The 27,553-nt window shown below is 60.8% G+C and overlaps 1 protein-coding gene and 1 non-coding gene across 3 annotated transcripts; both read right to left on the bottom strand.

The window, feature by feature from the left end:
* Positions 1-804: 804 nt before the first annotated feature.
* On the bottom strand, positions 805-26,200 carry AP1B1 (adaptor related protein complex 1 subunit beta 1). 2 transcript variants are annotated; one of them, XM_064674611.1, is made up of 24 exons: positions 26,109-26,200; positions 21,458-21,565; positions 20,242-20,303; positions 19,213-19,318; positions 16,122-16,257; positions 15,224-15,469; positions 14,231-14,421; positions 13,513-13,734; positions 12,243-12,363; positions 11,947-12,042; positions 11,068-11,183; positions 10,201-10,366; positions 9,201-9,299; positions 7,557-7,816; positions 6,362-6,563; positions 5,553-5,573; positions 5,265-5,294; positions 5,007-5,156; positions 4,750-4,895; positions 4,096-4,225; positions 3,855-3,939; positions 3,525-3,611; positions 2,822-2,976; positions 805-1,778 (listed from the first exon to the last, which is right to left on the bottom strand). In XM_064674611.1, the coding sequence occupies exons 3-24, from the start codon at positions 20,276-20,278 to the stop codon at positions 1,704-1,706; spliced, it is 2,877 nt and encodes a 958-aa protein (XP_064530681.1). In that variant the 5' UTR covers positions 20,279-20,303; positions 21,458-21,565; positions 26,109-26,200; the 3' UTR covers positions 805-1,703. The 2 variants fall into 2 exon arrangements, with proteins under 2 accessions (XP_064530681.1, XP_064530682.1); XM_064674612.1 differs by lacking the exons at positions 5,265-5,294; positions 5,553-5,573.
* Positions 4,550-4,652, bottom strand: LOC135424368 (small nucleolar RNA SNORD125). Its single transcript, XR_010435178.1, has one exon. It is a non-coding gene; the product is annotated as a small nucleolar RNA SNORD125 (small nucleolar RNA).
* Positions 26,201-27,553: the final 1,353 nt, after the last annotated feature.

Below are 27,553 nucleotides of genomic sequence, written 5' to 3'. Positions count from 1 at the left end.
GGTGACCATCCTGCTGTGACTTTGGGGGTCCTAAAGGTCCCCAGATCTCTGTCCTGCCTCTCCCTTGGGAGCGAGGCTGGTGGGTGTCCCAGAACAGCTCCAGTGCCCTGTAGGGTGCCCCAGAGCAGCTCCAGTGTCCCATGGGGTGCCCCAGAGCAGCTCCAGTGTCCCATGGGGTGTCCCAGAGCAGCTCCAGTGTCCCATGGGGTGCCCCAGAGCAGCTCCAGTGCCCTGTGGGGTGCCCCAGAACAGCACCAGTGTCCCATGGGGTGCCCCAGAGCAGCTCCAGTGCCCTGTGGGGTGCCCCAGAACAGCTCCAGTGCCCAGCAGGATGCCTGGCAGGGGTGCCAGTGCTTGGTGGGATCTCCCAGAGCAGGGCTCAGTGGTGCTGCCCATCCTCACCAGGGACTGTCCCCCACCCCACAGGGACCAGCCACACCTCCTGGTGACCCTGTGCTCGTCCCCAGCCCCAGGAGGGGCTCAGGGGCACCCCGAGCATCCCCCAGATCGGGGTGCAGGGCCTTGGTGGATCCATCAGGGGCTCTGGGAGCAGAGCCTGGAACTCCCAGGCCCCTCCTGTCCCCGAGGGGTGACCTGTGTCCCCTGGCCATGGGCCATGTGCTGTGTCAGGCCTTGCTGGGCCATGGCCACTAGGCTGGGCTTATCTTCCCCTGCAAGGCCAGGCCAGTGCTGGCAGGAAGCTCCCAGCATCCTGCTTCCCTCGGGATCACGGGGACAGGGCCACCCCATGTGTCCCCATGGGCAGGTGTCACCTTTATTCACCTCAAACCAGTGAACACACAATAGATTTATCTTCCATATATTAGAGATTTCCTGCTTCGAGGGAGGGGGGACCCATGGCTTGATTTGGGAGGGAAAGGAGCAGTGTCACCCCCAGGGAACCATCCAGAGGGAGCTGAGGGGGGGGAAGGGGCTGAGGGGACACTCAGAGCCCTCCCAGCTCCACAGGGGGGGCTGGAGGGGGCTGGAAAAGCCCTTTTTTTGTTTTTACCTGCACATTAAGTACAGCCTCGAATTTGAGCTCCTCGAGCCCTTCTGGGAGCTTTGGGAAGGGCTGCCATGGGAAGGAGACCCTCTCTGAAGGGCTGGGGGCTCACCCACGGCTCTGCTGAACCAGGGGTCAAAACCAGGGAGAGGCAGGAGAGAGGGGAAAGGAGCCAACGCCGTTTTCCACCTGCTCCAGGTGTACTGAGCCCCAAATCCCAGGGCTCCAGGGATCAGCAGCCAGAGCCCCCCCATCCCACAGCACTTAGGGCCCCAACCAGGCTAGGAGAGAGCCCCCAGGTGCTATTCCCAGGGTTTGGAATGCTGAACCCACCACCAGACACCACTCCAAGAGACCCAGGGGGAGTGGGGAAGTGGGTTTTTGGTCCCCCCCACCCCCCCAGGTACAGCAGCTCCCAGAGGGTGAAAAGAGGGAATCCTGAGGGAGCGACCCCAGCGAGGAGGACACGGCATCGCTCACACACGGGTTGCTACAGGGATCAGGGCCTGGGGCAGCCCCTCTGCCCCCCTGTGCCCCCCCAGCCCCACCAGCAAGGGGAGAGTCCCAGGGGCTGCTTCCTTGGCAGGAAGGAAAGGAGACATGCACATGGATCCGGCCCTGCTGCCTCGGGCGGGAAGGGGAGCCGAGGAGGAGGAGGAGGAGGAGGAGGAGGAGGAGGAAGGGCTGCAGCAGCACCTCAGTTCTTCAGGATGGTCTCATAGGCCTGGTAGACGTACTGGGACACCTCTGGAGCTCGGCATTTCAGGGATAACTGTGGGAGAGAGGGAAGAGGGGGGTCATGGCATCTCCCCCCACACTGGAGAGTCACCAGCCCCAAAGCAGACCCTGCATGCTGCAGCACCCCCTCCTCCACAGGGGCATCCAGCTCCTTATTGCAGCTGGAAAAAGGATATAAAAGGCACGGAACCCCCAGAATACCATCCCAGGGCAGCACATCCACATGCAGCACAGGCAGGGGGGCAGGCAGGGGTTGGATTCAGTGCCTGGTGCCCCGGGGTGAAGGGTTCCCCAAAAACATCCTCCTCTCTGAAGAGGAACGAGCCACCTTTGGGTGTTTGCTTAAATATTAAATGGTTCTGCAATCAATTGGCTCCTCGAGCAGGGAGAGCTCAGGGAGAATCCTCTGGGATAAGGACTGGCAGCTCTCCTCACCCCAGTGAGCCCAGGAGGGACACCCCGACCCTCCAAAACGTTCAGCTCCTCGTGCCAGCCCTGCCCGAAGGAGAGGCAGGAGGCACCAAGAGACTGGCAGGGCAGGGGGAAAAAAAAATCAGGGGAGGGTGGAAAATCCAGGCAGCAGCCAGAGAGAGCCCAAAGCCAGGGAAAAACCAGTGTGCTAACCTCCAAATCCTGCAAGGGCGGGCGGGCCGGCGAGGGCGGGCGGCAGGGACGGAGACACAGAGAGGTGAGTGAAGGTCACACAGCCCATCCCAACCCCAAAACCAGGCTGTGAGGGCGTGGGAAGGGCACAGGGAAAGCAGGACACGGGGATGGCTCATCCCTGCTCAGGGCAGGGATGGGGATGCTCCAAGGAGGGGATGGGGGATTATTTTGTCAGAGGTGTGAGGGTGGGGTGGGAGCTCTCTGTGTCCTTCAGCTGCTCCCACGGAGAAGCCCAGCAGGAATTGTCACCCTCCCCATGCCAGAGGGACAGCAGGACTGGCACCAGCACCACCAGCAGCTGGGGGGGGTCCCACCACCACGGATGTGCCACCCAGCCCTCCCCAGGCTCGGAGCAGGGAAGGCAGGGAGCTGCCCAGGGGGGTCAGGAGCAGGTCTGGGGATGGGACACACCGTGAAACTGGGATTGCTGGGCTGGATCCGGAGCTCTGCCAGCACCCAGATGCCATTGGTGAGCTTCAGGGACTGGTAGAGCATGTCCTGGCCCTCCACGTTCCTCTTGGCGATGGTGAAGATGTTGCTGCCTTGGAGTTTGCTGCTCACGGAATCTGGGAGAGGAGAGAGGGGCTGGCAGGGCTGGGTTGATCCAAACCCCCCTTGGACTTGCTCCTGCCCTGTCTCCTCCCCTCCCTGTGATGGTTAGGTTGGATATTAGGGAAAATTTATCCCTGGAAAGGGTGGTGAGGCATTGATGAAGTCCCCATCTCTGGCGGGATTTAAAAGCCACACGGATGTGGCACTTGGGGACATGGTGGCCTTGGCAGTGCTGGGGAGGGGTTGGACTTGATGATCTTGGAGGTCTTTTCTTAAACAATTCCATGGTTTTATGATCCCAGGGTGGGCACAGCAACTGCCCCCAGGGCAGGGACAGCCCCAGCAGGCAGAGCGACTCGGAATCACAGGATGGTTTGGGTTGGAAGGGACCTGAAAACTCATCTGCTTCCAACCTGCCAAGTTCCTACAGCAAGCCAAGGGCACCAAAAGCAGCACCTCCTTCCTGGGAATATGAGGTGGGCACAGGGGGAAGGAACTCTTGCTCCCCACAGCCTGGGATAACTGGGATGAGCCACGACCTGAGCGAGGGGTTGGAACCCACCTGCATTGAGGGAACAGTCTTTGATCTGGAACTGGGTCTCGTTCTCGTTGGGAATGTCCTTCCAAGTGGCCAGGAACATCTGCCTCTCTGCAGGGAGCAAGGACACCGACCCCATGGTGGAGCTGCAGCACTGGCACCCCCAAGGGTGACAACACAGGGGCACAGCACCGGTGGCAGCGAAGGGATGTCACCCTGTCACCCCAGCACCCCCTCCAGCCGGGCTCGGGGCAGTGACCTGCTTTTGGGGGCTCACAAGCTGTGCCAGCCTGGGGAACGTGGTCAGGAGGGTCCCAGGGGCTGGGATGGCACCCCCAGGCAGGTGACACTCACCCATCTTGCCGTCCTCCACGAAGAGGATGTGCAGGGGGTACAGGGTGCTGAAGTAGAAGACGTCGATGTTGTTCTTCACCGCGACCTGGCGCGGGAGGACACGGCGACTCAACACCGGGGTGGCTCCCAGAGCAAGTGTCCCACCCCCTCCCACGGGTCCCTCTGGAGCCAGGTGCCACCCCCCCCTCCAGGGAACACCAGAGCAGCTCTGCCCATGCCCAGAGACCCCCGGGGTGCCCACCTGGAGGTTGTTGAGGGGGTCCATCTTCATGACGGAGCCGACGGTGTTCAGGGGGAGGGAGATCTCCACGGACTGGTTGGGGGCCAGCGGGGCGTGGACCTGGAGAGGAGCTGCTGGGGCCAGGCCAAAGCTGGGGGGACACCCGTGCAGGGCAGGGGGTCAGGGTGGGGGGCAGCAGGGGATGGCACAAGGCACCGTCCCGGGGCTCCCCACCTTCCTCCACCGGCATCCCGGGAACACCCAGGAACTCACTCACCTTGCTGCCCCTGCACAGCCCAGCACGGGGTTGTCTCCTGTCCTTCCCACCCTGGGGCAGCCCCAAAATCTGCCCCCTCTCCTCCTACACCCAGACTCACACCAGCTTTTAGCATTCCTGCCCCATTCCCTCAGGGCCTCTGAGGGAAGAGGAGGCCCCAGTTCACGGGGACAAAGGGCAGGACGAGGGGCAGAGCCTCGAGGAACAGCCTCTTCAGCCAACTTCTTAGAGGCTTTGGTTTGCTGCTCATCACCAGCACAGCCATCAGAGAGAAGGCTCATCACAAGAGGCTGCTCCCAGCCCTGGCAGCTCTTCCTCTCACCCTTTGCTCCACAAAACCACTCCCAGGGGTGTGGGCAGCACCTCCCGGGTCACAGGGGACACGGGTGGGACCTCACCTGTTGCGGTTGAACTGGATGGCGAAGTCGGACATGACCTGCAGGGCTTTGTTGGTCAGCACGAGGTCCATGGAGATGGAGCCCACCTGCCTGCTGAAGGTGCCAGAGATCTCCAGCCCCTTGGCTTTCATGGCAGGGAGCCAGACCTGGGCGAGGGAGACGAGAAACCCTCGGGGTGTCACCCAGAGCAGCCCCTGTGGGGAGCGGGGCACGAGGGGCTGTGCCCCCCCCAGCCCTGAGCTCCGTGTCCCACTCACCGTTTTGGGAGCCACGTAGGATCCTGAGAGGGTCCCCACCCCGCCAGTGAGGTCGAAGAGGTCCCCCAGGCCGCTGCCCAGGGGTGCCCCCGTGTTTGAGGGCACCGCGGTGCCGGGAGCTGGAGCGAAGCCGCCGCTGCCACCACCCATCTGTGGGGACAAGGGAGGGGTTACGGGGGCACCAGGGGAGGGGAGAGGAGACACAGGAGGAGGATGAGGAAGAGGATGCAGAGGGTGAGAAGGTTTGGGCACACTCACAGCAGGGCTGCCTCCCACATCGCTTCGCAGCTGCAAGAGAAGGAAGGGGCATCAGCAGCAGCTGAGGGCACAGGGATCCCCCAAAATGCCCCCTCTGGGCACGCCCCGAAAGCATCAGAGCGGGGCAGCAAAGGCCTGGAGTCAGGATGCTCCGTGCCAGGAGCTGGGGGGGGCCTGGCTGTCCCCAGGGAAAGGGGGGTGGCACTGGGGCAGCAAACAGAGGGCTCAGGATGGGGAGCAGGGGCAGCCAGGGGCAGGCACAGGGCTGGGAAAAGGGCTGATCCATACCCCTTCCGACTCGTCCCCCATCTCCAAGCGGGAGCAGCAAGGTGGAGAGGAGAGCCAGCAGCATGCAGAGACAGGGCAGGAGAGAAGAGCCCGAGAACAGAGAGAGAAGAGAAGGGGAGGAGGGGAGAGAGGTTAGTGCTGAGGTGTCTGTCTGTCCCTGCCCTGCAGGACACAGCAGCACATCCCCCCAGCCCAGCGCTGGGATCCCCCACGGAGCCGGGGCAGCGCTCGGAAGGTTCCGGAGCAGCAAAGGCAGCGGCGCCACCTCCCCTGGGGGCAAACCCGCTGGGTTTTATGAGCCATGGAGGAAACCCCAAACTCTGCTCCTTCAGGGAGCCTGGACCGTCTCCAGCACCCACAGGGCAGGTGTTCCCAGGCAGGGAGAGGTTTCCATCCCGCCTCACCCTGTGGCCAAACCGCTGCTTGGCCGCATTCCCAGGAGGACACGGGTCCCAGAAGGACACCCCGTCACCTCCAGAGCTCCCACCCCACACCCTGGGAGTGACCCCCAATGTGGGGGTCGGGGGGGGCAGAAGAGCAGCCACTCCTGCAGCACAGCACATGGAGTGGGAACATCCACAGCGACTGGGGAGCAGGGGGTGGGAGCCCTTCAGCCATCCCGTGAGGACAAGACAAATTAGGGTGAGTGCCCCTCTGCCTGCACCCACCAGAGGGAAGGACCAGCCTGGATACCTCCAGGCTGATATATCTGCCCTATCCCAGGACACTCCCCAGCACAGCCAGCACCAAACCCGGCACAGTGCCACCGGGATATCCGGGAATCACGGCAGGAGCCCCCGGGGACATACCAGGCTGTCCAGGCCCCCCCCGAGGAGGTCCACGGCACCCATCTGCACCGAGGAGGTGGCCACGGGTGGCCCGCTCACGGGGGGACCCAGGTCCAGGTTGAGCAGGTCCCCCAGCAGGTCCCCCTGCGTGGGGATCACCGAGGGCTGATCCGCCGCCGGCACCCCCGCGGGAGCCGCGTCCGGGCTCTCGGCGCTCTCGCTCCTGCAGGGAAGGGCAAGGGGACCCTGGAGATGGGCTGGAGACTGGGCAGGGCTGGAGGCAGGAGCTCACCCAGCTGGGCTCTGCAGGGAGCGTGCAGGGATCCCATCCCAGCATGGCTCCAACACTCAAGTGTGACCCATATCCCAGCATGGCTCCAACATTCCAGCTGTGACCTCTTATCCCAGCATGGCTCCCAAGACTTCCACTGGGAACTGAGATTCCCCCATATCCCAGCATGGCTCCCAACAGTCCACCTGTGACCCCATATCCCAGCACGGCTCCAACACTCCAGCTGTGACCCCATATCCCACCATGGCTCCCAACACTTCAACTGTTATCCCCCATTCCACCATGGCTCCCAACACTTCCACAGGGAACAGAGACCTCCCCCATCCCAGCACGGCTCCCAACACATTCTCATAGAGATTCCCTGCCCCTACAGAAGCTCCCTTGGGAATGGGATCCCAGCTCCCTCCTGGCCCAGCACACCCAGCCAGCAGAGACACAACCTTTCCACTGGGATCACTCCTCCAGGTTTTTAAGGACAATATTGAACCCACACAACCCTATCCCAACAGACTCTCCTTCAGGAATGGGGTCCCAGCTCTGACCACAGTGGATACAATCAGACACAACCTTTCCACTGGGATCACTCCTTCTTTTCAAGGGCAGTTCTGAACCCACACAGCCCTGTCCCTACTGAACCCACACAGCCCTACTCCTACAGGGAATGGGGTCTCCCTCGGGAATGGGGTTTCCCTCGGGAATGGGGTCCCAGCTCAGCTCCTTCCCAGCGCACACAGCCAGGAGACACAATCCTTCCACTGGGATCACTCCTCTGGCCTTGTAGGGCCAAACCCACAGCCCTGCCCCTACAGAAGCTCCCTCGGGAATGGGGTCCCAGCTCCCTCCTTGCCCAGCACCCCACAGCATCCCCCCCTCCTCCCGCGGATCCACGCTCCCTGCAGTGCCCCCGGGGCCAGGAGCACTCACGATCCGGTGCGCGGGGGCAAACTCTTGTGCACGACGCCCCTGCCGCCCTCCACGAAGGCGCCGGGGGGTTTGTGGTACACCGAGGCCAGCGTGCCGATGTGGCAGATGAGCTCGTCCAGCAGCGTGGGCTCGATCAGGTCCGTCTCCTCCGAGATGAGCGGCTTCTCCGCCAGCACCACCTCCTTGGCGGCCACCGGGTCCGTGGACAGCAGGCGCCAGTAGATGTAGCCCCGGTCCCGCAGGTCGGGGTTGTCCGAGTCCTGCGGGAAGGGCGGGAGTCAGGGCTGGAGCCACGGGAGCTGCTGCTGCACAGCTACTGCACAGCTACTATGGAGTTACTCAGGGCTGCTGCAGTTACTGCACAGCTACTGCACAGCTACTATAGAGTTACTCAGGGCTGCTGCAGCCACTCCACAGCTACTGCACAGCTACTGCACAGCTACTCAGGGCTGCTACTGCACAGCTACTCAGGGCTGCTGCAGCTACTACAGAGCTCCTGCAGCTACTCCAGAGGTAGTGAGAGCTTCTGCAGCTACTAGGAGCTACTTGGAGCTGCTGCAGCTACTCCAGAGCTACTACAGAGCTCCTGCAGCTACTCCAGAGCTACTACTACAGACACTCCAGAGCTATTCAGTGCTGCTGCAGCAACTCCAGAGCTACTTGGAGCCACTCCAAATACTACAGAGCTACTCAGAGTTACTGCAGATACTACAAAGCTACTGCAGCTATTACAGAGCTACTTGGAGCTCCTGCACCTACTACAGAGCTACTCAGGGCTGCTGCAGCTACTACAGAGGTACTCAGAGCAACTGCATCTACTACAGAGCTACTGAGGGCTGCTGCAGCTACTCCAGAGCTACTCAGAGCTACTGCAGCTACTCCAGAGCTACTTAGAGCTACTGCAGCTATTACAGAGCTACTTGGAGCTGCTGCAGCTACTACAGAGGTAGTCAGAGCAACTGCATCTACTACAGAGCTACTGCAGCTACTACAGAGCTACTCCAAGTTACTGCAGCAGCTACTCAGAGTAACGACAGCTACTACAGAGCTACTCAGAACTACTGCTGCTACTAACAGAGCTACTCGGAGCTGCTGCAGCTACTACAGAGCTCCTCAGAGCTCCTTTTCCCATCTAGGTCTTGCTGGGAGGGATCATGGGGATAAAAGTTCAGGAGCTCCACCATCCTGGGCTGGGAAGCAGCACGAGGAGCCTCCCGGGCCGTGGGAGTGTCAGTGCTCTCCAGGATTTCAACCATCAACATTCCCAGAGGGACTGGGGACAAGGGATGGAGGGACAGGACAAGGGGAATGGCTCCCACTGCCAGAGGGCAGGGAGAGATGGGATACTGGGAAGGGATTCCTGGCTCTGAGGGTGGGGAGGCCCTGGCCCAGGTTGCCCAGAGAAGCTGTGGCTGCCCCTGGATCCCTGGAAGTGTCCAAGGGCAGGTTGGACGGGGCTTGGAGCAACCTGGGCTGGTGGAAGGTGTCCCTGCGAGCTGGAACAAGATCCTCAAGGTCTCTTCCAACCCAAACCATTCCATGACTCTGCACTAAGCTCCCCATTACCTGCTGTCCCATGAGCAGGCCATTCCCACTTCCCCCGGGGTTGGGAAGCCCTCGGGAAGGCCCCGGGGTGTGACCCACCTGCGTGGCCAGGCTGAGCACCTGCTGCACCAGCTCCTGGGTCTCCGTGGGCTTCTTCAGGAACAGCTTCACGATGGCCGTGAGCAGCTGGAGCTGAACCTGGGGATGGACACACACAGACACATCAGGAACACCGGGATTTTCCCTGGAGGAGCTGCCAGGACCTAACCTCGACCTGCCCTTTGAGGGACCAAAGCCAGGGTGGCCACGTCAGTGGTGGTGACACGAGCCAGGGCACCTCGTGTGGCTCCCAGCCAGCTGGGCAGCCCCCTCCCAGCCCATCCCCACACCCTCAGGAACAAGGGGCAATCCAGATGTTACGGGACAAGATCCTGGGAGCAGGTTACACAGTCCCACAGGCCAGAGCATCCCCTGACTTCCACGAGGATAAGCAGCAGGAATTGCCCCCGACAGCCCCTTCAGAGCCCTCAGGGAGTCGGAATCCCTGGCTTGGCTATTCCACATTTCCAGGCTTTGCCCTGCTCACTGTCCCTTAGTTTCACAGTGCTTGGAGCAGGTGGAAGCCCTCCACAATTCCACAGGCAAACCTCATGTGCCCCAGCAGGCAGGGCAGGGCAGGCACAGCTCCCTCTGCTCATTCCAGCTGCCTGGCTCTGTTTCCCAGCTCCGAGGGGCTGATCCTGTGCTGGCACAGTGGAATTACCGGGTGACCTCTTGGTCCCTCCCAGCCAAGAATGGCAGGAGGTGCTCAGGACAACACCATGGTGGCATTTCATAGAACCACAGCACAGTTTGGGTTGGGAGGGACCTTAAAGCTCATCTCATTCCACCCCCCTGCCACGGGCAGGGACACCTTCCACTGCCCAGGTTGTTCCAAGCCCTGGATCACATCCTACACCCGGAGCTGCTGTGGGACACGGTTGCTCCAAACACCTGGCAGAGCAACACCTTCCTGCTCCTTTAGAGCAGACTGTTCCACTCCAGTCAGCACCAGCTGTGTCACAGTGTCCCCCTCACCCAGCCACTCCTCCTGCCCCACCTGGGTGCTCTCATCATGGAATCCCTCCAGGAAGCTCTCCAGCAGCTCGTCGGCGTTGTCGATGCGCTCGGCGTATTCCCCCACGATCCAGATCATGGCAGCCCTGGCCTCGGGCTCATCCAGGGAGTCCAGGTTCTCACAGAGGGTGGCAATGACACTCTCGTACCTTCCCCGGGAGGAGATGATATCTGTTCACTCACCAAGAGCAGGAAACCCAAGCCCCAGTCCACCCTAACTCCAAACTCCGTCCCATCCCCCTGAGCAGAACCAGGGCATGGCCGAGGGCACCTTGCCCGGGGTTGTTCCCTCTCCCCAGTGCCCTCATTGATCCCAGAGCACATTCCCTGCTCTGGATTAACCCCTCAGCCCCACTCCTCTGACCTGCTCCTCTCTGGAGCTGTTGGCTATTCCTGCAGAGCTCCTGCTCGTTACCAATTCAGTTCATTAGTATTTATTCCCACTATTAGTCCCTGACTTCCTGATTACAGACTTGCCTATTCATCCTGGCTCAGCTGGAACATTCCCTCCCCTCTCCTCCTGCTGCCCTTGTTCCAGCACCAGGAGCTGGATTAAGAGCCAGAGCCAGTTTCTGCTGACACAAGGAACCTCCACATCCCCAGCAGCTCCCTCCATTGGGGTCCCTGGCTCTGGGAATGCCAGCCCAGGGGGAGGGCTGGGGGCATTCCTGGGGCTGGGGACAACTTTCCTGCCTCCAGCTGAACTCCCGGGCAGCGCTGAGTGTGAGAACCCAAAGCTGTGCTGCAGGGAGGCTCCGGGGGCTCCATCCCCCATCCCTCACCCACTCCGGGGGCTTCGTGGGCCCCCCGAGCACAGAGGGGCAGGAGGGGCTCGCCCAGGCCCACGCACTTGTTGGGGTACTTGCGGAAGATGTCCTTGATGACCACGATGGCCTCCTGCACCACGTAGTTGACCTTGGTCTGGATGAGGTCCAGGAGGGTGCTGACACAGCGCTCGGCCGATTGCTGCCGGAGGGACTCGGTCACACGGGCAGGGACCCCCTGCCAGCCCCATCCCAAAGCCTCCACTGCCCTTCCCACACCTCCTCATCCCTGCCATGCACCCCCCAGACCCAACCCAGAGCACGGGGGACACACGAGTGTGGTCTCCCCTTCACACCCAGGTCTGGCTCCTCCTCCTCCTCCCCTCTCTGTGCTCCCAGAGCCTCCTCTCTGCCCACGGGAAGCATTCCAGCCATGCAGAGCCACCCTTCCAGCCAGGATTTTAATAATCCCCTTCGGCAAATTACTCCAACAGGGAAGCAAAGCCTATAAGGAGCCCTTTGGGAAGGGATTGGCTCCCTCCCAGCCCCTTGGGAAGGGATCTGTGCCCTCCCAGCTCCTCGGGACGGGATCAGCTTCCTTCCAGCCCTCAGGAAGGGACTGGTTCCTTCCCAGCCCTTCGGAAAGGCATCAGCTCCCTCCCATGCCCCTGGGAAGAGATCAGCTCCCTCCCATCCCCACTGTGATCCCCAACAAGCCCCTGGCACCACCCACTGCAGTGCCACCCCAGGCAGAGCTGTTGGGTCTGCAAGGGGGCACGGGATGGGCAGGGACCCTGGAACAGCTCCAGCGGCCAAGGGGATGAAACACCCCCCTGACACCCCTGTGGAACAACCACAGCTCATCCCCAGGCCCGGGAAGGCTCCAGCTCTCCAGGGCAGTGCTAAATCCCAGGATGAGATGCCCACCACGTGCCTTGCCCAGCCAGAGGTGCCCCAGCCCTCACCTCCACCTTGATGGCACAGCGGCCGATGGCTCTCACCGCCTTCCGCACAAAATCCACATCCACCTCCGTGGCGTATTCCTTCAGCTCTGCCAGCACCTGAGGGAGGGGACAGCATGGTGAGGGCCTGGCAGCAAGGACAAGCCACCAGGAACGCGGGGCAGTGACCTGGCTGGAGCAACTGGGTGGGGCAGTGACCCAGCTGGAGCAGAATGGCAGGCACAGCCCATCCCGACTACATCCTGCAAAGCTGGGGCTGGGATTTGGATCCCCCCTGGTGCCCTCCCCCAGCCCCTGACCTGAGCTATGTTGGCCTGGGAGGCCAAGCGGATCATGATGTCCAGTTTCTCCAGTTTGACGTAGATGGGGTCGTTGTACTTCACAAAGAACACCTTCATCTCGTGCTTCAGGATCTCAGGCCTGGCGGTGGCAGGAGGCAGAGGTTAGGGGGGGACACACACACACTCACCTCCACCACAATTCCAAGGTTTTGGAGGCCTGTTCCATGCCAAGGAATCCCAAACACCATGATTATCCCCCCAGGGTTCCGTCCCATGGACATCAGCTGGGGAAACACGGAGAAGGAGCAGCTCCAGGCCAGGAGGATGAGGCTCCTTGGCCACAAGCACAAGGTTTTGGGGACCCTTTCCAACCAAGGAATCCAAGAGAGCACAATTATCCCCCCAGGATCCTTGGCTCCCCTTTGCAGGGGACAGAGCACAACCTTGCTGCAAACACAGGCCAGACGTGAGGCAACGGGGGGGGTTTGTCCTGCCAAGGCTGGAAGGGACATTTTGAAGGAGCAGGGACACAAATCCAGACCCCAGGGCTAGGCTGGACCTTTCTCACCAGCTCATCCTCTAAGCTGGGAAAGAGCTAGGCCAAGTCCAGCTCCAAGGAGCCAACCTGCCTTCCACATTCCCGCTCCCAGGGACACTAATTGCTTTCCTCTTTGCCCAGAAATTAGCACTATTTTTAACAGACGACCACGGCGCTGACTGGGAGGAGGACAAATCATCTGACTGGGCTGTGGGCAGAGCAGGGCTCTCCAGCTGGACACTTCTGCTCCAGGCACACGTGTGGGGCCTTGGACACCTCCTGCCCACCGGAATTTTAGATCAGCAAAGGGACAAAAGGACTCTCAGCACTTACTCAAGGAGGACAAAATCCCACAGCACAAAAATCCCGCCCTAGACACAGAATGACCAAACCAAAGTCTCTCAGCTGTTGGCTTTGACATCCTTTGCTCCCCCCAGATAAAGAATAAATTAAACTGAGCTTAATTCCCTGCTCATTCCCTCATCTAACTGACTCAAGGACAGATTGGACAGGGCTTGGAGCAACCTGGGATAGTGGAAGGTGTCCCTGCCCATGGCAGGGGGTGGGATGAGATGAGTCCTTTCCAACCCAAACCATTCCATGATTTTACGACTCTCTGCACTCAGCCCTTGGATTTTAAACAACAGACAAGGAAAAACCCACGAGATGGGTCGTGACACTGCTGCAACCAGAGGGATCGAGGCACTGGGAAGCAGCACCCGTGGGAAAGAGGGACAGCTGGGCACGCACCTCTTCTGCACGATGAGGTTGATGTTGCGGAGAGCCACGTACTGCAGCTCGGGCTCTGCGGACAGCAGGGTCACCAGGGGCGGGGCCAGCTTCTTCAGGAGCGTCCCATAATAATCCAGGTCCTTGGAAAGCATCTCCATGAACTTCATCAGCACCTTCACGGCCGAGAGCACCACGGCGGAGTTGGCGTGGGACAGGCGCGGCGTCACCCGCTCGCAGATGCTGCCGGGCGAGGAGAGGGGAAAGGGGGTGACTCCAGCCCTTCTTCCCGCTTAAAAGCTGCTGCCAGCATGGATGAAGGACAAGGCATTTGCAGGAAAGCTGAGCAGTGCTTGGGACCTTCCCAAGAGACGCCGAACAGGCTCTTGGACGCCCCGATGAAGGTTATTCCCCAGCCCTGCAGAACCCGCTCGCAGTGACCCCGTTTTGGGGCTCCCCAGGGCCTCCTGTCCCCTGCAGCCACATCTTCAGCTGATAAAGAAGCACAGTCCTGGTGCCAGCACGGGGACAAGACCAGGGCAGGCTCCAGATGGCCGTGCCCAAGGCACAGGGGCCAGCAGATGCCCGCTGTCCCACCTCCTGCAGCACTCCAAGGGGCAGGAGGATGCTCAGAGGAGAAGGGGCAGTGCCAGGCGCTTTGATCGACACCTGCCCATCCATCCCCTCCCTCTCCAACCCTGCTCCTCAGCACCACGGCAGCACCTGGAGCCTCCCTCACCTCTGGGCTTCTCGGTCATCCTTGGGCATGTAGTTGGCCAGGCAGTCCAGGATGAAGATCTGGCCCCACTCGGTGCACTCGTTGAGGGCCGTGAGCAGCTTGTTGATGGACTGGGGGTTGAGGTCCAGGAGGTTGCTGCTGGGGTGGGACTCGGCGATTTCCGACAGAGCCGCCACCGCGTTGGCCACCACCTGCCAGGGGCACGGGACAGGGTTAGGGGACAGGACACGGGTTAGGGGACACCAGGGCAGCTCCTGGGGGAAAGGTGGGGCAGGGGGGTGAGCTACTTCCTCAGCATCATCCCACTGACATCTGGGCACCAGCTCCGACTCCCACCGGCGGCTCCGCAGGGGATGAGCCATCCCCACCCCGCTCCCACCGCCCACACCACATCTCCAACGGCTCCCACGTGTTCCACAGGAACCAGCCTTGGCCCTGTGCCCAGCTCCCCTTCCCCAGGCAGCTCCAAGGAGCCCCATCCCTCCCTGCACAGCTCCAGGCCTGGCTGCCACACCCACAGCAGGAAGAAAGGCTGGGGGGAGAGAAACTCTGGGGAAAGCTGGGTTTAAAGTTCCTCATAAAGCCTGGGGAAAGGGAGGGAAGCCAAAGCCCAGCTGCCAGGAAAACCTCACGAGAGGCAAAAGCCACTGGTTATGTGAGATCAGAGGCAAAAGCCACTGGTTATGTGGGATCAGAGGCAAAAGCCACTGGCTATGTGGGATCAGAGTCAAGCCTCTGCTCTGAGCTGTCCAGAGCAGCCTCCTCCTCCCCACTGGGAACAGGGTAATAACACACAGCCAAGGAATGGGAGAAACCCTCCATCCAGGAGATGGGCTTACAGGGCAGGGAAAAGCCTGCAGCCCTGAGAAGCAAGAAGTCCCCAACAGCGGCCTGTTAACACCAAAACAGAGAGTCTGGAAGGGAGTCTGGGACGGGAAGATGAATTAGAGCGTTTGGATGAAGAGAGGGCGGAGAAGGCAAAAGAAGGATCACCATGGGGTTGGAGTCGGAGATGAGATCCTTCAGGGTGTCCAGGAAGCCCTGGTCCTCCACCAGCTGGGCGTTGATGTCGTGCAGCTTGGCCACGCAGACGGCGGCCGTCTTGCGCACGTAGGGGTCCTCGTCCTTGAGGCACTTCCGCAGGGGCTCGCAGAGATACTCCGTGATTTTATCCACGCGGATGCAGCCCATGGTCCGCACGGCCAGAGCCCGGATCAGCGGGTTTGGGTCCTCGCAGTCCTGCAGGGAGCAGAGGGGAGGTCTGGTGTCACAGCCAGCAGCGGTGCCTTCGGGACCTCTGGGTTGGTTTGGGGTTCCTCAGGTGCTGAGGGTTTAACACTCGACAACAAGTCCCCCAGGAGAAGTTGGACCTCTTGTTCTGCACCCACGGAGTTCTAACACCACCAGTCCTCGCTCCCAGCACCCCCAGGAATCTGAACTCCTCATCACTCCACCAAACGCCACAACCCAGCTATTGCATTCATCTTGTGGGGTTTTTCCTGCCTAAAAAACCCAAATTCCCTCTAATGCCCACCAAGCCTTTTCACAGAGTGGTTTGGCAACACCTTGGCTCCTAACCAACTCTTCAGCTCCCAGCTCCAAGTGGGAGATCACGAGGGCTCTCCCAGCACACGGGCTCACATGACAGCAGCTCCACCACGGGAGCTGCCCACAGCCCCGACAGAGCGAGTGGCACGGGGTGGCTGCCAAAAAAACAGCTTTCTGCATTACTGAGCAAATTTAATCAGTTACCAAGAACCAGGAGAGCTCCTCCTCCCGACGGGAGAGGCTCTGGAAAGCTGCCCACGCTCCCTTTGCAGCTCAGTGAAGTGACCCGGCACCAGGTTGAGCTGCCCCTGGTGACTCTTGGACTCACACCCTCTGCCCTCACCTTCACAAAGGTGTTCACTGCCATGATGGCCATGTCTGGCTGGCTCTTGGCATAGTTCATCAGGTAGAGGTAGACCAGCTTCTTCAGCTCCAGGTTGTCTGTCTGCATGCAGTTCACCACGTCCGGGAAGAGAGCGCTGGAACACAGAGCTCCCGGTGAGGGCAGGACACGGCCCCGCTCCCGGGGGACCCCCCTTCCCACGGCCCACCCCCTCCTGGAGCCAGGGGAACCTGCTCTGGAGCCAGGCTGGGAGAGCTGGGGGGGTTCACCTGGAGAAGAGAAGGCTCCAGGGAGAGCTGAGAGCCCCTTGCAGGGCCTAAAGGGGCTCCAGGAGAGCTGGAGAGGGACTGGGGACAAGGCATGGAGGGACAGGACACAGGGAATGGCTTCCCACTGCCAGAGGGCAGGGAGAGATGGGAGATTGGGAAGGAATCTTTCCCTGGGAAGGTGGGGAGGCCCTGGCCCAGGTTGCCCAGAGAAGCTGTGGCTGCCCCTGGATCCCTGGAAGTGTCCAAGGCCAGGTTGGAGCAACCTGGGCTGGTGGAAGGTGTCCCTGAGCACGGCAAGGGGTGGAACGAGACAAGTTTTAAGGTCTTTTCTCACCCAACCCTTTCCAGGATTCTATGATTCCATGACCTGAGCCCACCCTGCAGCAGATGTGGCTGAACTGCCCATTCCCAGTGGATTTGATTGCATGGATCTGTATCAAGACCAGCCCAAAGCAGCCCCTGAGGGACCAAAACTGAACTCTGGACATGGCTCTGCTGTATCCCAGCCCCAGCACAAGGTGCTGGACAAGGTTCTCAGGCATATGGTGTGATTTTGGGGTGTCCTGTGCAGGACCAGGAGCTGGACTCCATGATCCTTGTGGGTCCCTTCCAACTCAGGATATTCCATGATTCCATACAGCCTCACAGGATGGAGCCAAAGGGAAGAGCCCCACTCCCTGGGGTGATTCCTGAGCACCAGGATGCTCTGCTGGGATGGGGTGGAGCTGCCTGCACAGAGCTGGGGCTTCCCCTTCCCAAATCCCTGGAGCTGTGGGATGCCAGAGATGCTGTTTCATCCAAAGACAGACCAATTAAAGCCACAGACAGACCAATTAGACTATCAAAGCACCCCAGAGAGGCAATTAGGATCACAGGGGTAACACAGGGGTTATCCCACCCTGACAGATGTCCCTCGGCTCCTGGAAGCTTCTCTGTCACTGCAAACCCAGCCACCCCTGACAGGATCAAACCCAGGGCAGCCCTAAATCCAGGGAAGTGCCTGCTGAGCTGCCACCCACCGTGGCTGCTCTCACCCCGGGCTAAACCAGGCTTTCCTGGCTAAACCAGGCTTTCCTGGCACCTCCTGGGGAGCAGTGAACTGAGGAACCTGCCCTCCTGCAGCCTAAAATATGCACACACCAAAAAAAATGGGCTGACACGGCCACAGAATCCTGGAATGGGTTGGGTGGGAAGGGACCTTAAAGCCCATCCAGTCCCACCCCTGCCATGGGCAGGGACACCTCCCACTAGCCCAGGTTGCTCCAACCTGGCCTTGGACACTCCCAGGGATCCAGGGGCAGCCACAGCTTCTCTGGGCAACCTGTGCCAGGGCCTCCCCACCCTCACAGGGAAAGATTCCTTCCCAACATCCAACTTAAATCTCCCCTCTTCTAGTTTAAAACCGTTCCCCCTTGTCCTGTCACCATCTGCCCGTGTAAAAAGCCCCTCTCCCTGTTTTCCCTTCAAGTCCTGGAAGGCCATATCCACGTGATCTTCTCCGTGGTGGTCCCAAGAGAGCCCTGCTGCTGCTCTGGGAGCAGGGACACATCAGCTCTCCCAGCACAGAGCCCAGGGCGTGTTTTCCCTCCCTTTCCTCTCCAATGCACCGTGAAAACCGAACTGCTGATGCTGCCCGGGGTGTGCAGGGCCAGGTCCTTGCAGGGAGAAGGCGCAGAGGGGCCACGTGCTGCTCAGTCAGATGGAGGGAGGCAGGAGGGAACAGCAGCTGCCCCACCTTTGGGACTGGAGTGGCTGCAAAAGGCTCTTGGGCAGTGGGGCAGCGACACAGCCCCTCTGCCACCACCCCTGGGGGGTCCTGCTTGTTCAGAGTAACACGTGAGGGGAGAGGGAATAATCCCAACCAACTCATCTGGCAGCCAGACCAATCCTCTTTCAGCCAGATTACAGCCAAAGCCAGGGGAGCTCCCGCCTGCCCGGCGGCCACGTGGGCACAAAGTGCCCTCCAGGAGGCAGAGCTGTGGCCAGGAGGGTGCTCGGGCCTCTCCTGAGGGGAAAACCAGCTGGAAAATCCCTTGGAGCAAGAGGGGGAAAGGGGAACCTGCAAGCTATCCAGGTTTGGAATGGCTGGAGCTGTGTCAGGGCAGGCTCAGGTTGGATCTCAGGCAAAGCTTCTTCCCCCAGAGGCTGGTTGGGCACTGCCCAGGCTCCCCAGGGCAGTGGGCACAGCCCCAAGGCTGCCAGAGCTCCAGGAGGGTTTGGATGATGCTCTGGGGCACAGGGGGTGACTCTTGGGGCTGGGCCTGTGCAGGGCCAGGGGTTGGACTGGATGATCCTTGTGGGTCCCTTCCAACTCAGTGCATTCTGGGATTCTGGGATTCTGTGGTCATGGCTCAATCTCCTCTGGTTCTGGGAGAGCTGCAGGCTCTGGATCCCATGTCACAAACACCCAAGAACTGCTGCTCAGCTCCCCTGTAAGTCTGGGAGAATTTCAGTGCCCCAGGACAGCAGTTTCCTCCCTCATCTCAATCCCTGGCTGGGGAGATTTTCAGCCCCAGTGCTGTCCCACTGACCCTCTAGACCTCACCTGCCATCCCCTGCTGAGGGACTGCCCTCCCACCCTGCAATCCAAGGGTTCCGTGGGAATTCTGGGCTGCAGTGATGCCTGCAAAGTGCAGCACTGTTTATCCAGAGCCTTTCTCCCTAACTCATGGCAAGAACTTCTGGCAGAGCTTGGTTTGGACAACGCTCTGAGGGACAGAGTGGGATTGTTGGGGTGTCTGTGCAGGGCCAGGGGTTGGACTGGATGATCCTGAGGGTCCCTTCCCGCTCAGGACATTCCCTGACCCTCTGGAATGACAGACCTGACATCCTTGCCCACAGTCATGGAGGCGATCACCTTCTTCACAGCCTCCTTCTTCTTCTCCTTCTTGTCGCTGTTCAGCTCAGCCTTCAGCTCAAATATCTCCCCTGGAAAAGTGGGAAAAGGGGGAGCTCAGGGCCTGGGGAAGGGGCACCCACTCTCTGCTGGTGGGGGGGGGTGGGCACAGCTCCCACCCCCTGTGTGCCACCTTCGGCTCCCACCTTTGCCAGCCCTGGGAGGGGGGATTTAACTTCCCAAATGCCTTGCTGGGGGCTGGGGCTGCTCTGGGGGCTCAGCTCTTCTCCATGGAAATGGATACCAGCCTGCTGGGCATCCCTGTGGCTCCTGCAGCCCTGCAGGGACGGGAGGTGCTGCAGGAGGGCCCAGCCCCCCCGGGCACAGGGGGTTATCCCATGGGCACTTCAGACACACAGCCAAGCTCCAGCCCCACACACGGCTCTGGGAGGCCCTGTCCTCCCTTCCCTCCCTTCCCTCCCTTCCCAGAGGATGGCAGGTCCCCCCAGCAGGCAGATTTTGGGCACTGCTCCTCCAGCCCACGTGAGGGATGGTGGTTCCCAGACGCCCTCTCTGCCTGGGGCAGCGATTCCCCAGCCCAGCCCCTGCAGGCCCAGCCAAGGGCACCACCTCCTGCCCTCCTGGAGCCTCCTGAGCTCCTTATTCCCTGCCAGGCTGGCAGGCTGAGGAGGGCCATGCCACATGGCTCCTCTCCACATTAATTCCTCGCTCTGGAAAGTGCTTAAGGCCCCGAGTGCTGCCCAGGGGAGCTCCTGAGCCGCTAAAGCCGATCAGCAGCTGCCACCAGCCCCGCCAGGGGCCTGGGGACAAGGTGTCCTGACCCCATACTGTCCCAGGAGCTGCTCTGGGTGTCACAGAGAGGAGCAGGGCGGGCTGTCAGCCATGGCATTCCCACAGGAGCTTCCCACCACAGGGACAGCCCTCCCTGCCTGGCTCATGGTGTAAGAACAGGGTGCTTTGGGGATGAATGGCACATTCCTGCTCCCCCCCTTACCTTTCTTGGTGGTGGTGAAGTACTTGGAGTCTGTCATGGTGGTCCCAGCCAGCAGCAGGTCCCTGGGGGAGAGGCAGAGCACAGAGGGTGAGGGTTGGGATTTTCCTGGCTGGGGAGAGCTCCAGGAAGATAAAAATCAGGGAGCTTGGGATCTCACGGGAAGAGTCACGAGGAGCTGAAGCCCCCTCAGCTCCTGCCCATTCCCTATGGGAGGGTGAGCACCCTGCAGCTCTGGGATGAGGGAGGAATCAGCTGGTTCTCCAAAGGGGATGTGGAGGAGGAAGGGAGTCGCTGAGGATTCCAGGGGTCAGCCCTGACTCTGCTCAGCCCACCCCGCTGGGCAGCAGGGGCTCAGTGATCCCCCCTGGGCTCACCCCTCCTCATCCAAAAACTGCTTTTGGAGGGAAAACTCACACCCAAACCTCCCTCACCCCTGCAGGGAACAGCTCTGGCAGTGGGGCAGGAACTGAGCTGAGCCCAGGGCGCAGCTCAAGGGGACAGAGCAGCCGAGGGGGAACAAAGGGAGCCTCTTCCAGACTTCCAGAAACCATCCCTGCTCCAGCAGTGCTGCTTTAAATTCCAAGGGTTCGAGGTTTCCACCAGCACTTGAGGCTCTCTTATATAATTCAGGCAGTTTAGGGCAGATTTAGGGCTTGGCAGCTGAGGAGGGAGATGTGCAGGGAGCAGACAGCCCTTGGGAAAGGTCAGCGGGGATTTGGCTTTTACGGTTGGTTTTCCCATTTTTTCCTTCGACAGGAAAAGAATCCAGAGGCTCGTCCTTGAAAGCCTGCAGTGGCCTTGCTGTTTTGGAGGGGCAGGAGCACAGAAAGCAAAGCCAAGTGGAAAAAAAAAAAAAAAAAAAAACGGATAAAAAAAGAGCATTGGGGGAAAAAAAAAAGAGGAAGAAAAAGAGCTTGCGGAGGGGTTTAAAATGCAAATGAGCTTCCTGAAAGCCAAATGCAGCAGCAGCACAGAGGAACTGTGCCCTCTGTTCCCTGTCCAAGCTGGATAGGGATCCCCAGCAGGGATAAAAAGGAAATCTGGATGAAATCTGGGGGCTGGGAACGCTGGGCCGGGAGGAGGAGAGAAGGAGTTTGCAGGGACCTGGAGCTGCTCCGGGGGCTGGCAGTGCTATTCCAGAGGGGGAAGCCTGTCACCATGCTCCCCCAGCCCTGCCAAGGGAGACAGGACACTGCTCCCTGCTTCCCTCAGTTACCTGGGATTGATTGAGAGCCTTTTTTATCCCGCTAAGTCGGTGGCTCTCCAGGGAACAGCGGGAGCTCCGGGCTGCAGCAGCTCTCTGCACCTCACTGCAGATCCCGTCCTGCCACACAGGGAGGAAGGAAGGAAGGAGGATTCACTGCAGTCCCTCTGCTTCCAGGACCTGGCTCACGCTCAGCCCTGCTCTGCAGAAGTGCCTGGAAAGCAAACTTGAAGCCGAGCAGGGAATTTCTGCAGCCAGCCCAGGGCCATGAATCACTCCTGCTGCTTCCCGCGCTCCCAGAGCCCCCCCGGCACCACAGGGGGGGATTGTTGGGGTTTACCCACCCAAAACCCCACCCACGTGTGCTTTAGAGCCACCCAAAATCCCCCTAATTCCAGAGACAACCCCCCATCTCCCCCACTCCTCCAAGCCCCTCCAAAAAGCAAAGGGTCTCCTCCAGCTCGGGGATGAAGGAGCATCCCTTGCTGCCCACACCAACATTCCCGCTGGCAGGACCAGCCTGGAAGCACCCCAGGGTGCTGAGGGGATCCAAGCCCCTGCCAGATCCGGGGGCTCAGCACCCTCTGTGTGTGTCCCCCAGGCTGCCCAAGGGTGACAGGGCAGGGCTGGCTGCCAGCCTGGGATGCACAGCCCCTGCTGCAGGTGAATTCCCAGGAGCCCAGCCCTTGGAAAGGGGCCAACGCTGCTGCCTGGCTCTGCTTTTAAGGATGCAGAGCTGGGAGCTGCAGGAAGGTGTTTGCTCCCCCAGCTCCAGCAATTCCCACCCAGCTCCTTTCCACGCTCAGCTCCCAGTGAGAGGCAGATCCCCACAGGCAGGAGCAGCTCCTCCCTCAGGAAAAGCGGGATGCAAGCAAGGAAACCAGGGAGACCAACCACCCCCACCTCGGGGGGGCAGGTTTGGTCCCATCTTTGTGCCAAACGTTGAAGCACACGGATTCAAGGGGGCAGAAGTGCCCCCAAGGCTCTGGAAGCAAAGCTCAGGGGGCACCCGGAGCTCCCCACACCCACCCGGGGCTCTTGGGCTCCACTCTGGGGACAAGTTTGGGCTGTGGCACAAACCCACACCCTCCAAGGCCACAGGCTGGGCTCTCCAAAGTGGTTTATCTCTGATTTTGTTCCCCAGGACAATGAAATCCAAGAGCTCCACAGGAGCCACAGCAACGCTGCTCTCCTGAGGCTCCAGCCCTGGCTTGGGAAGGTGGCACAGCCCAGCCAGTCCCAGGCAGCTCCCAAAGGCTGCTCTCCCAGGGGAACAAGAGGCTCCTGAACCCAAAATACAGCAGCAAACATGTCATGGGGCTTCCCAAGGAGGCAGCTGCTTCCAGAGGGTTCCCAGAACAGCCTCGATCCCCAATGAGCCATTGCTGGTGGAGGAAGAAAACTCCTTTCTTCTGCTCCTTTTGTCACCTGTTTTGGGTCAATTCCTCCATCCTTGAAGGCTGAGATGCTGCTGAGCAGAGTATTCCATGGAATCATGGAATGGTTTGGGTGGGAAGGACCTTAAAGCTCATTCCATTCCATCCCCTGCCAGGGCAGGGACACCTCCCACTAGCCCAGGTTGCTCCAAGCCCCGTCCAACCTGGCCTTGGACACTCCCAGGGATGGGGCATCCTCTGGGAAATCCATTCCAGGGCCTCAGCACCCTCCCAGGGAAGGATTCCTTCCCAATTTCCCATCTCTCCCTGCCCTCTGGGACTGGGAAGCCATTCCCTGTGTCCTGTCCCTCCATCCCTTGTCCCCAGTCCCTCTCCAGCTCTTCTGGAGCCCCTTTAGGCCCTGCAAGGGGCTCTCAGCTCTCCCTGGAGCCTTCTCTTCTCCAGGTGACCCCCCCAGCTCTCCCAGCCTGGCTCCAGCCCTTGGAGCATCTCTGTGGCCTCCTCTGGACTCCCTTTCAGCTTCCAGCAATAAAAACCTGGGATGGGATGCAGGGACAGCCCTGCTGCTCTTCCAGAGCAGGGAGCCACCTCAGCGCCCTGACAGCCTGTAACCCGTGCCCAGGACATCCCAAATCCCTGGTTATCCCAGCAACAGGGCTCACTGCAGCTCCCTGGTCATTCCAGGGAATGTGACAGCCTGTGACAGCCCAGAGCAGGAGTTCACTGGCTGCCAGTAAATCCTGATCTCCTGAGGCTGATCCGTGTCTTGGGAAGGGAACAAAGGCAGGAGCTTCATCCAGCCCAGCCCTGCACACACATTCCTGCCTGCCAGGGGGTCAGGCTGGCACCCAAATCCAGGGAGAAGAGAGAGGAGCAGGAACTCAAAGGGCAAGCTCCCGGGAAAGGGCTCACCTGGAAAACAGGGGCAGCTGGAGGTTAGTGGGGAAAGAAAACTCCCAGTTCCAGCTGGGAATGAAGCACTTGAGGGCCAAGCTGGCACAATTAAGGGAAATTAAGGCAGACTATAAAGAATTAACACTAGGGTGTGTAACTGGAGCTGTGGGGAATCACACACCTGCTCCCTGTTGGAGTGAGGGAATTCCAAGCCAGGCAGGGTTCAAGCCCACACTCCAAGCACATCCCAGGCCCTGTGGATAAACCCCAGGGCTGGCACAGGCACCAGAGGGGAAGATAAACACCCAGTCATGGAAGAGAAGAAGTAGAGGCTGAGGATACAAACCCCAGCAGCTGAAGAGCCTTGTGCTGATCCCAAATCTCTCCCCTCCTTCCAGCAGTGAAGCGACGGTGATCCCATCCTGCAGGCAACGTGGATCCCACAGCTCCCATCCCTGTGCTCATCCCACCTCCCCACAGAGCCCCAGGGGCTCACACCAGCCCCACACACATTCCCTGTAAGATATTTTTCCTAAGTCTGGCCTAACTTGAGCCAGTCTCAGCTCAAACTCGGCCCTGCAGCAACGCAGGGCTGTGACTCTGCTGCAGCTCGAGCCCAGCTCAAACCCTCCCATCTTCCCACCAGGACCATCCCATCCTCATCCTCATCCTTATCCTCATCTTCATCCTCTCACAGACCTGCTACTGACCAACCCAGGAGCCTTCCAAGAGGCTCCATGTCCATCAGCCAAAGGGTTGAGGTGCCCCCTGGGATAACTTGGGGGTAGGAGCCCTGTGCCAGCAGGGAGGTGCCCAAAATCCTGGCAGATCCGTTCCTTGAGGGATGTGAGATCCCAAAGGGGCAGCACACGGTCCACAATTAACCCAGAGGGAAGAAGGGCCACGCTAGAAGAATGAGCTGCAACTACAAAACATCTCATCCACCAATAACTGGGGAGTAAATCCATGGACAAAGGAAGGTCCCAGGGTGTCCCCCACAGCACCCACTGCCAGGATCCCAGTTCTCCAAGAGCTGGGGGGATTTTTAATCACCTCAACAGGGATAACACCCACAGGGACCCCCCAGAACTCCAGCTGAGCACCCCCAGGGATGCCAAGGATCTTGTTCTGGAGGTGTTGGGGGACAGCTTCCCGTGGCACAGGGGATGTTCTCCTCCTGGGAAAGCCAAGCTCTGCAGGGCTGGACACCTCCTGCCATGGAATTAATTCCCAGCCTGGCTTGATCCAAGCAAGGCCCAACACCTCTGGAAAGCCCCTGGGGGTGCCAAGGCCTGTTCAGCAGCCTGAGCCCCCCAGGGAGCAGCCCCCCAAAAACAGGTCTGGGGGCAGCAAACCAGATCAATCCAACTGCTCATCCACAGCTTATCCCATGTCCTGTCACCCCAGGAGAGAGGGGACACAAAACACTCCCTGGACCCCCAGTGAGGGGGGGATCCCAGGGATGGGATCCCTGAGAGGGGTTAAAACTCTGGGAAACTCTGCTCAACACAAAACAACTGCAGGGAAGAGCAACACCACCTCCAGCAGGGCTCCTTCAGGCTGGAGCCTTTTATCCAGCCACTAAAACCTCCACGGGGGAGGCAGCAAACACAGGATATCAGCCCAGCTGCCTCCCTGCCTGATCCATGCCTAGTTCCCAGCTCATTCCATGCCTCATTCCCATGGATGTGCCGTGCCCTGAGCCACGGCCGGGACACAGGGCTGTGCTGGCTGTCCCTGCCACGGCCCAGGGGTGGCTGAAGGGATCCCCCCAGCCCTTCCAGAGGGTCCTGCCCCCGGAGCTGTGGCCAGGACACGGTGCCCGGGGCCTGCAGGGTCACGGCTGGGGAGGGGGCAGGTCCCGGGGTGACCCCACACCCCCCTCCGGGATGGATCCGGGATGGATCCGGGAGGGCAGGGATGGGACACGGAGCTGCCGGGGGGGTGTGGGGAGAGGGACAGCCCGGGGGGGACACGGGTTGAGGTGTGGGGGGGTTGGAGCTGGGCTTGGGGGAGCCCCGTGTGGTCGGGCTGGGGTCAAGAGAGGGGGGACACGGCCTGGGATAGGAGGGGACACAGCCCGGTCCCGGGGAGAGGGGGGCCGGGCCGGGGGTCAGAGCGGGGGACAGGGCATGGGGACAGGGGACAGCCCGGCCTCGGGGGCGGAACGGGGCCACGGCCCGTCCGGGAGGGGCCCGAGCCCAGGGCACGGCCCGAGCCCCGGCGGGGTGGGAGGGCCCGGCCCGCGGAGAGCGGGGCGGGGGAGCGGCCCGAGCGGGAACGGCCGCGAGTCCCGGCCCGGTCCTCCCGGTCCCTGTCCCTGTCCCTGTCCCGCCCCCATTCCCGATCCCATTCCCGACCCCATCCCGTACCTGCCGCCGCCTCCCGCGGGCACCGGAACCGAGGATCGGGGAGCGCTTCCGGGGCGGGGGCGGGGCCTGCGCGGGGGCGGGGCCATGGGCGGGGCCACGGCGGGCGGGGCGGGGCCGGGAACGGGAGCGGAATCGGGATCGAGGGGCACGGGATGGGGAGAGGGATGGGAGAGAGGGATGGGAGAGAGGGATGGGGACAGGGATGGGAGAGGGATGGGGAGAGGGGATGGGAGAGAGGGTGGGAGAGAGGGATGGGGACAGGGATGGGAGAGAGGGATGAGGCACATGGGATGGGGAGAGGGGATGGGAGAGAGGGATGGGGACAGGGATGGGAGAGAGGGGATGGGGAACGTGGGAAGAGGACATGAGACGGGGAAAGGGGTGGGGACAGGGAATGGGGAGAGAGTATAGGGGATACGGGATGGGGATACGGGCAGGGACACAGGATGGGATGGGATGGGATGGGATGGGATGGGATGGGATGGGATGGGATGGGATGGGATGGGGGGAGAGGGGACGAGGATAGAGGATGGGGACATGGGTAAGGGAGAGGGAATGGGTGACACGGGATAGGGACATGGGTTAGAGACACGGGATAGGGAGAGGGATGGGGACATGGGATGGGATGGGATGGGTGGGATGGGATGGGATGGGAGGAGAAGGGAGGGGAACACGGGATGAGGATATGGGATAGGGACATGGGATAGCGAGAGGGATGAGGACATGGGATAAGAACAGGGAATGGGGAGAGGGGATGGGGATAGGGATGGGGACAGGGGATGGGGACTCGGGTGTCCGGCCCCACAGTCCTCGTGTCCCCCACACTCCCAGGGTCTGTCTGTGTGTCCCCACACCCCCAGGGTCTGTCCCCCGCTCAGTCTCCCCCCTCCCTCCCGGCACATCCCACAGGCAGCCCCGGCTGCTCCTGGATCCACTTCCATGGCTGTTTTGGGATGAGGGTGTGGCGGGACCTGCTGCTGCTGCAGGAGGACAGAGGGGGCACCACGGGATCCTCCGGGGATCCATGGACTGGCTGCTGATTGGCTGGGATTTACACACCAGGGAGTTGATTGGCTGGGACCTGTGCACCTGTGTGTTGATTGACTGGCATCTATGGATGTGTGTGTTGATTGGCTGGGATCTCTGTGCCTGGGAGGTGATTGGCTGGGATCTATACAACTGGCTGCTGATTGGCTGAGCTCTCTGGACGTGTGTGTTGATTGGCTGGGATCTCTGCACGTGCCTGCTGATTGGCTGGGCTCCATGTACCCCGCTGCTGACTGGCTGGCTGCCATGTACTCGACTGTTCATTGGCTGAACTGTCGGGACCTGCCCACAGGTGTGTGCTGATTGGCTGGGCTGCAGCTGTGCTGATTGGCTGGGTGGTCTGTGAGTGCTGATTGGGCACTGAGCCAGATGAGCTGACTGGGCAGGCCATCCATGAG

This window comes from Pseudopipra pipra, chromosome 18 (genome assembly GCF_036250125.1).
Source record: "Pseudopipra pipra isolate bDixPip1 chromosome 18, bDixPip1.hap1, whole genome shotgun sequence".
NCBI classification, from domain to species: domain Eukaryota; kingdom Metazoa; phylum Chordata; class Aves; order Passeriformes; family Pipridae; genus Pseudopipra; species Pseudopipra pipra.
The sequence above is the reverse complement of the archived record's forward strand: the minus strand, read 5'-3'. Positions and strand labels throughout refer to the sequence as shown.

Coding starts and splice junctions, on each gene's coding strand:
- AP1B1 (XM_064674611.1), bottom strand. CDS start 20,278: ATGACAGACTCCAAGTACTTCACCACCACCAAGAAAG. Junction 13,735..14,230: donor GATGACCGAGAAGCCCAGAG/GTGAGGGAGGCT, acceptor CTCGCCCGGCAG/CATCTGCGAGCGGGTGACGC. Junction 9,300..10,200: donor TCCATGATGAGAGCACCCAG/GTGGGGCAGGAG, acceptor GTCCATCCCCAG/GTTCAGCTCCAGCTGCTCAC.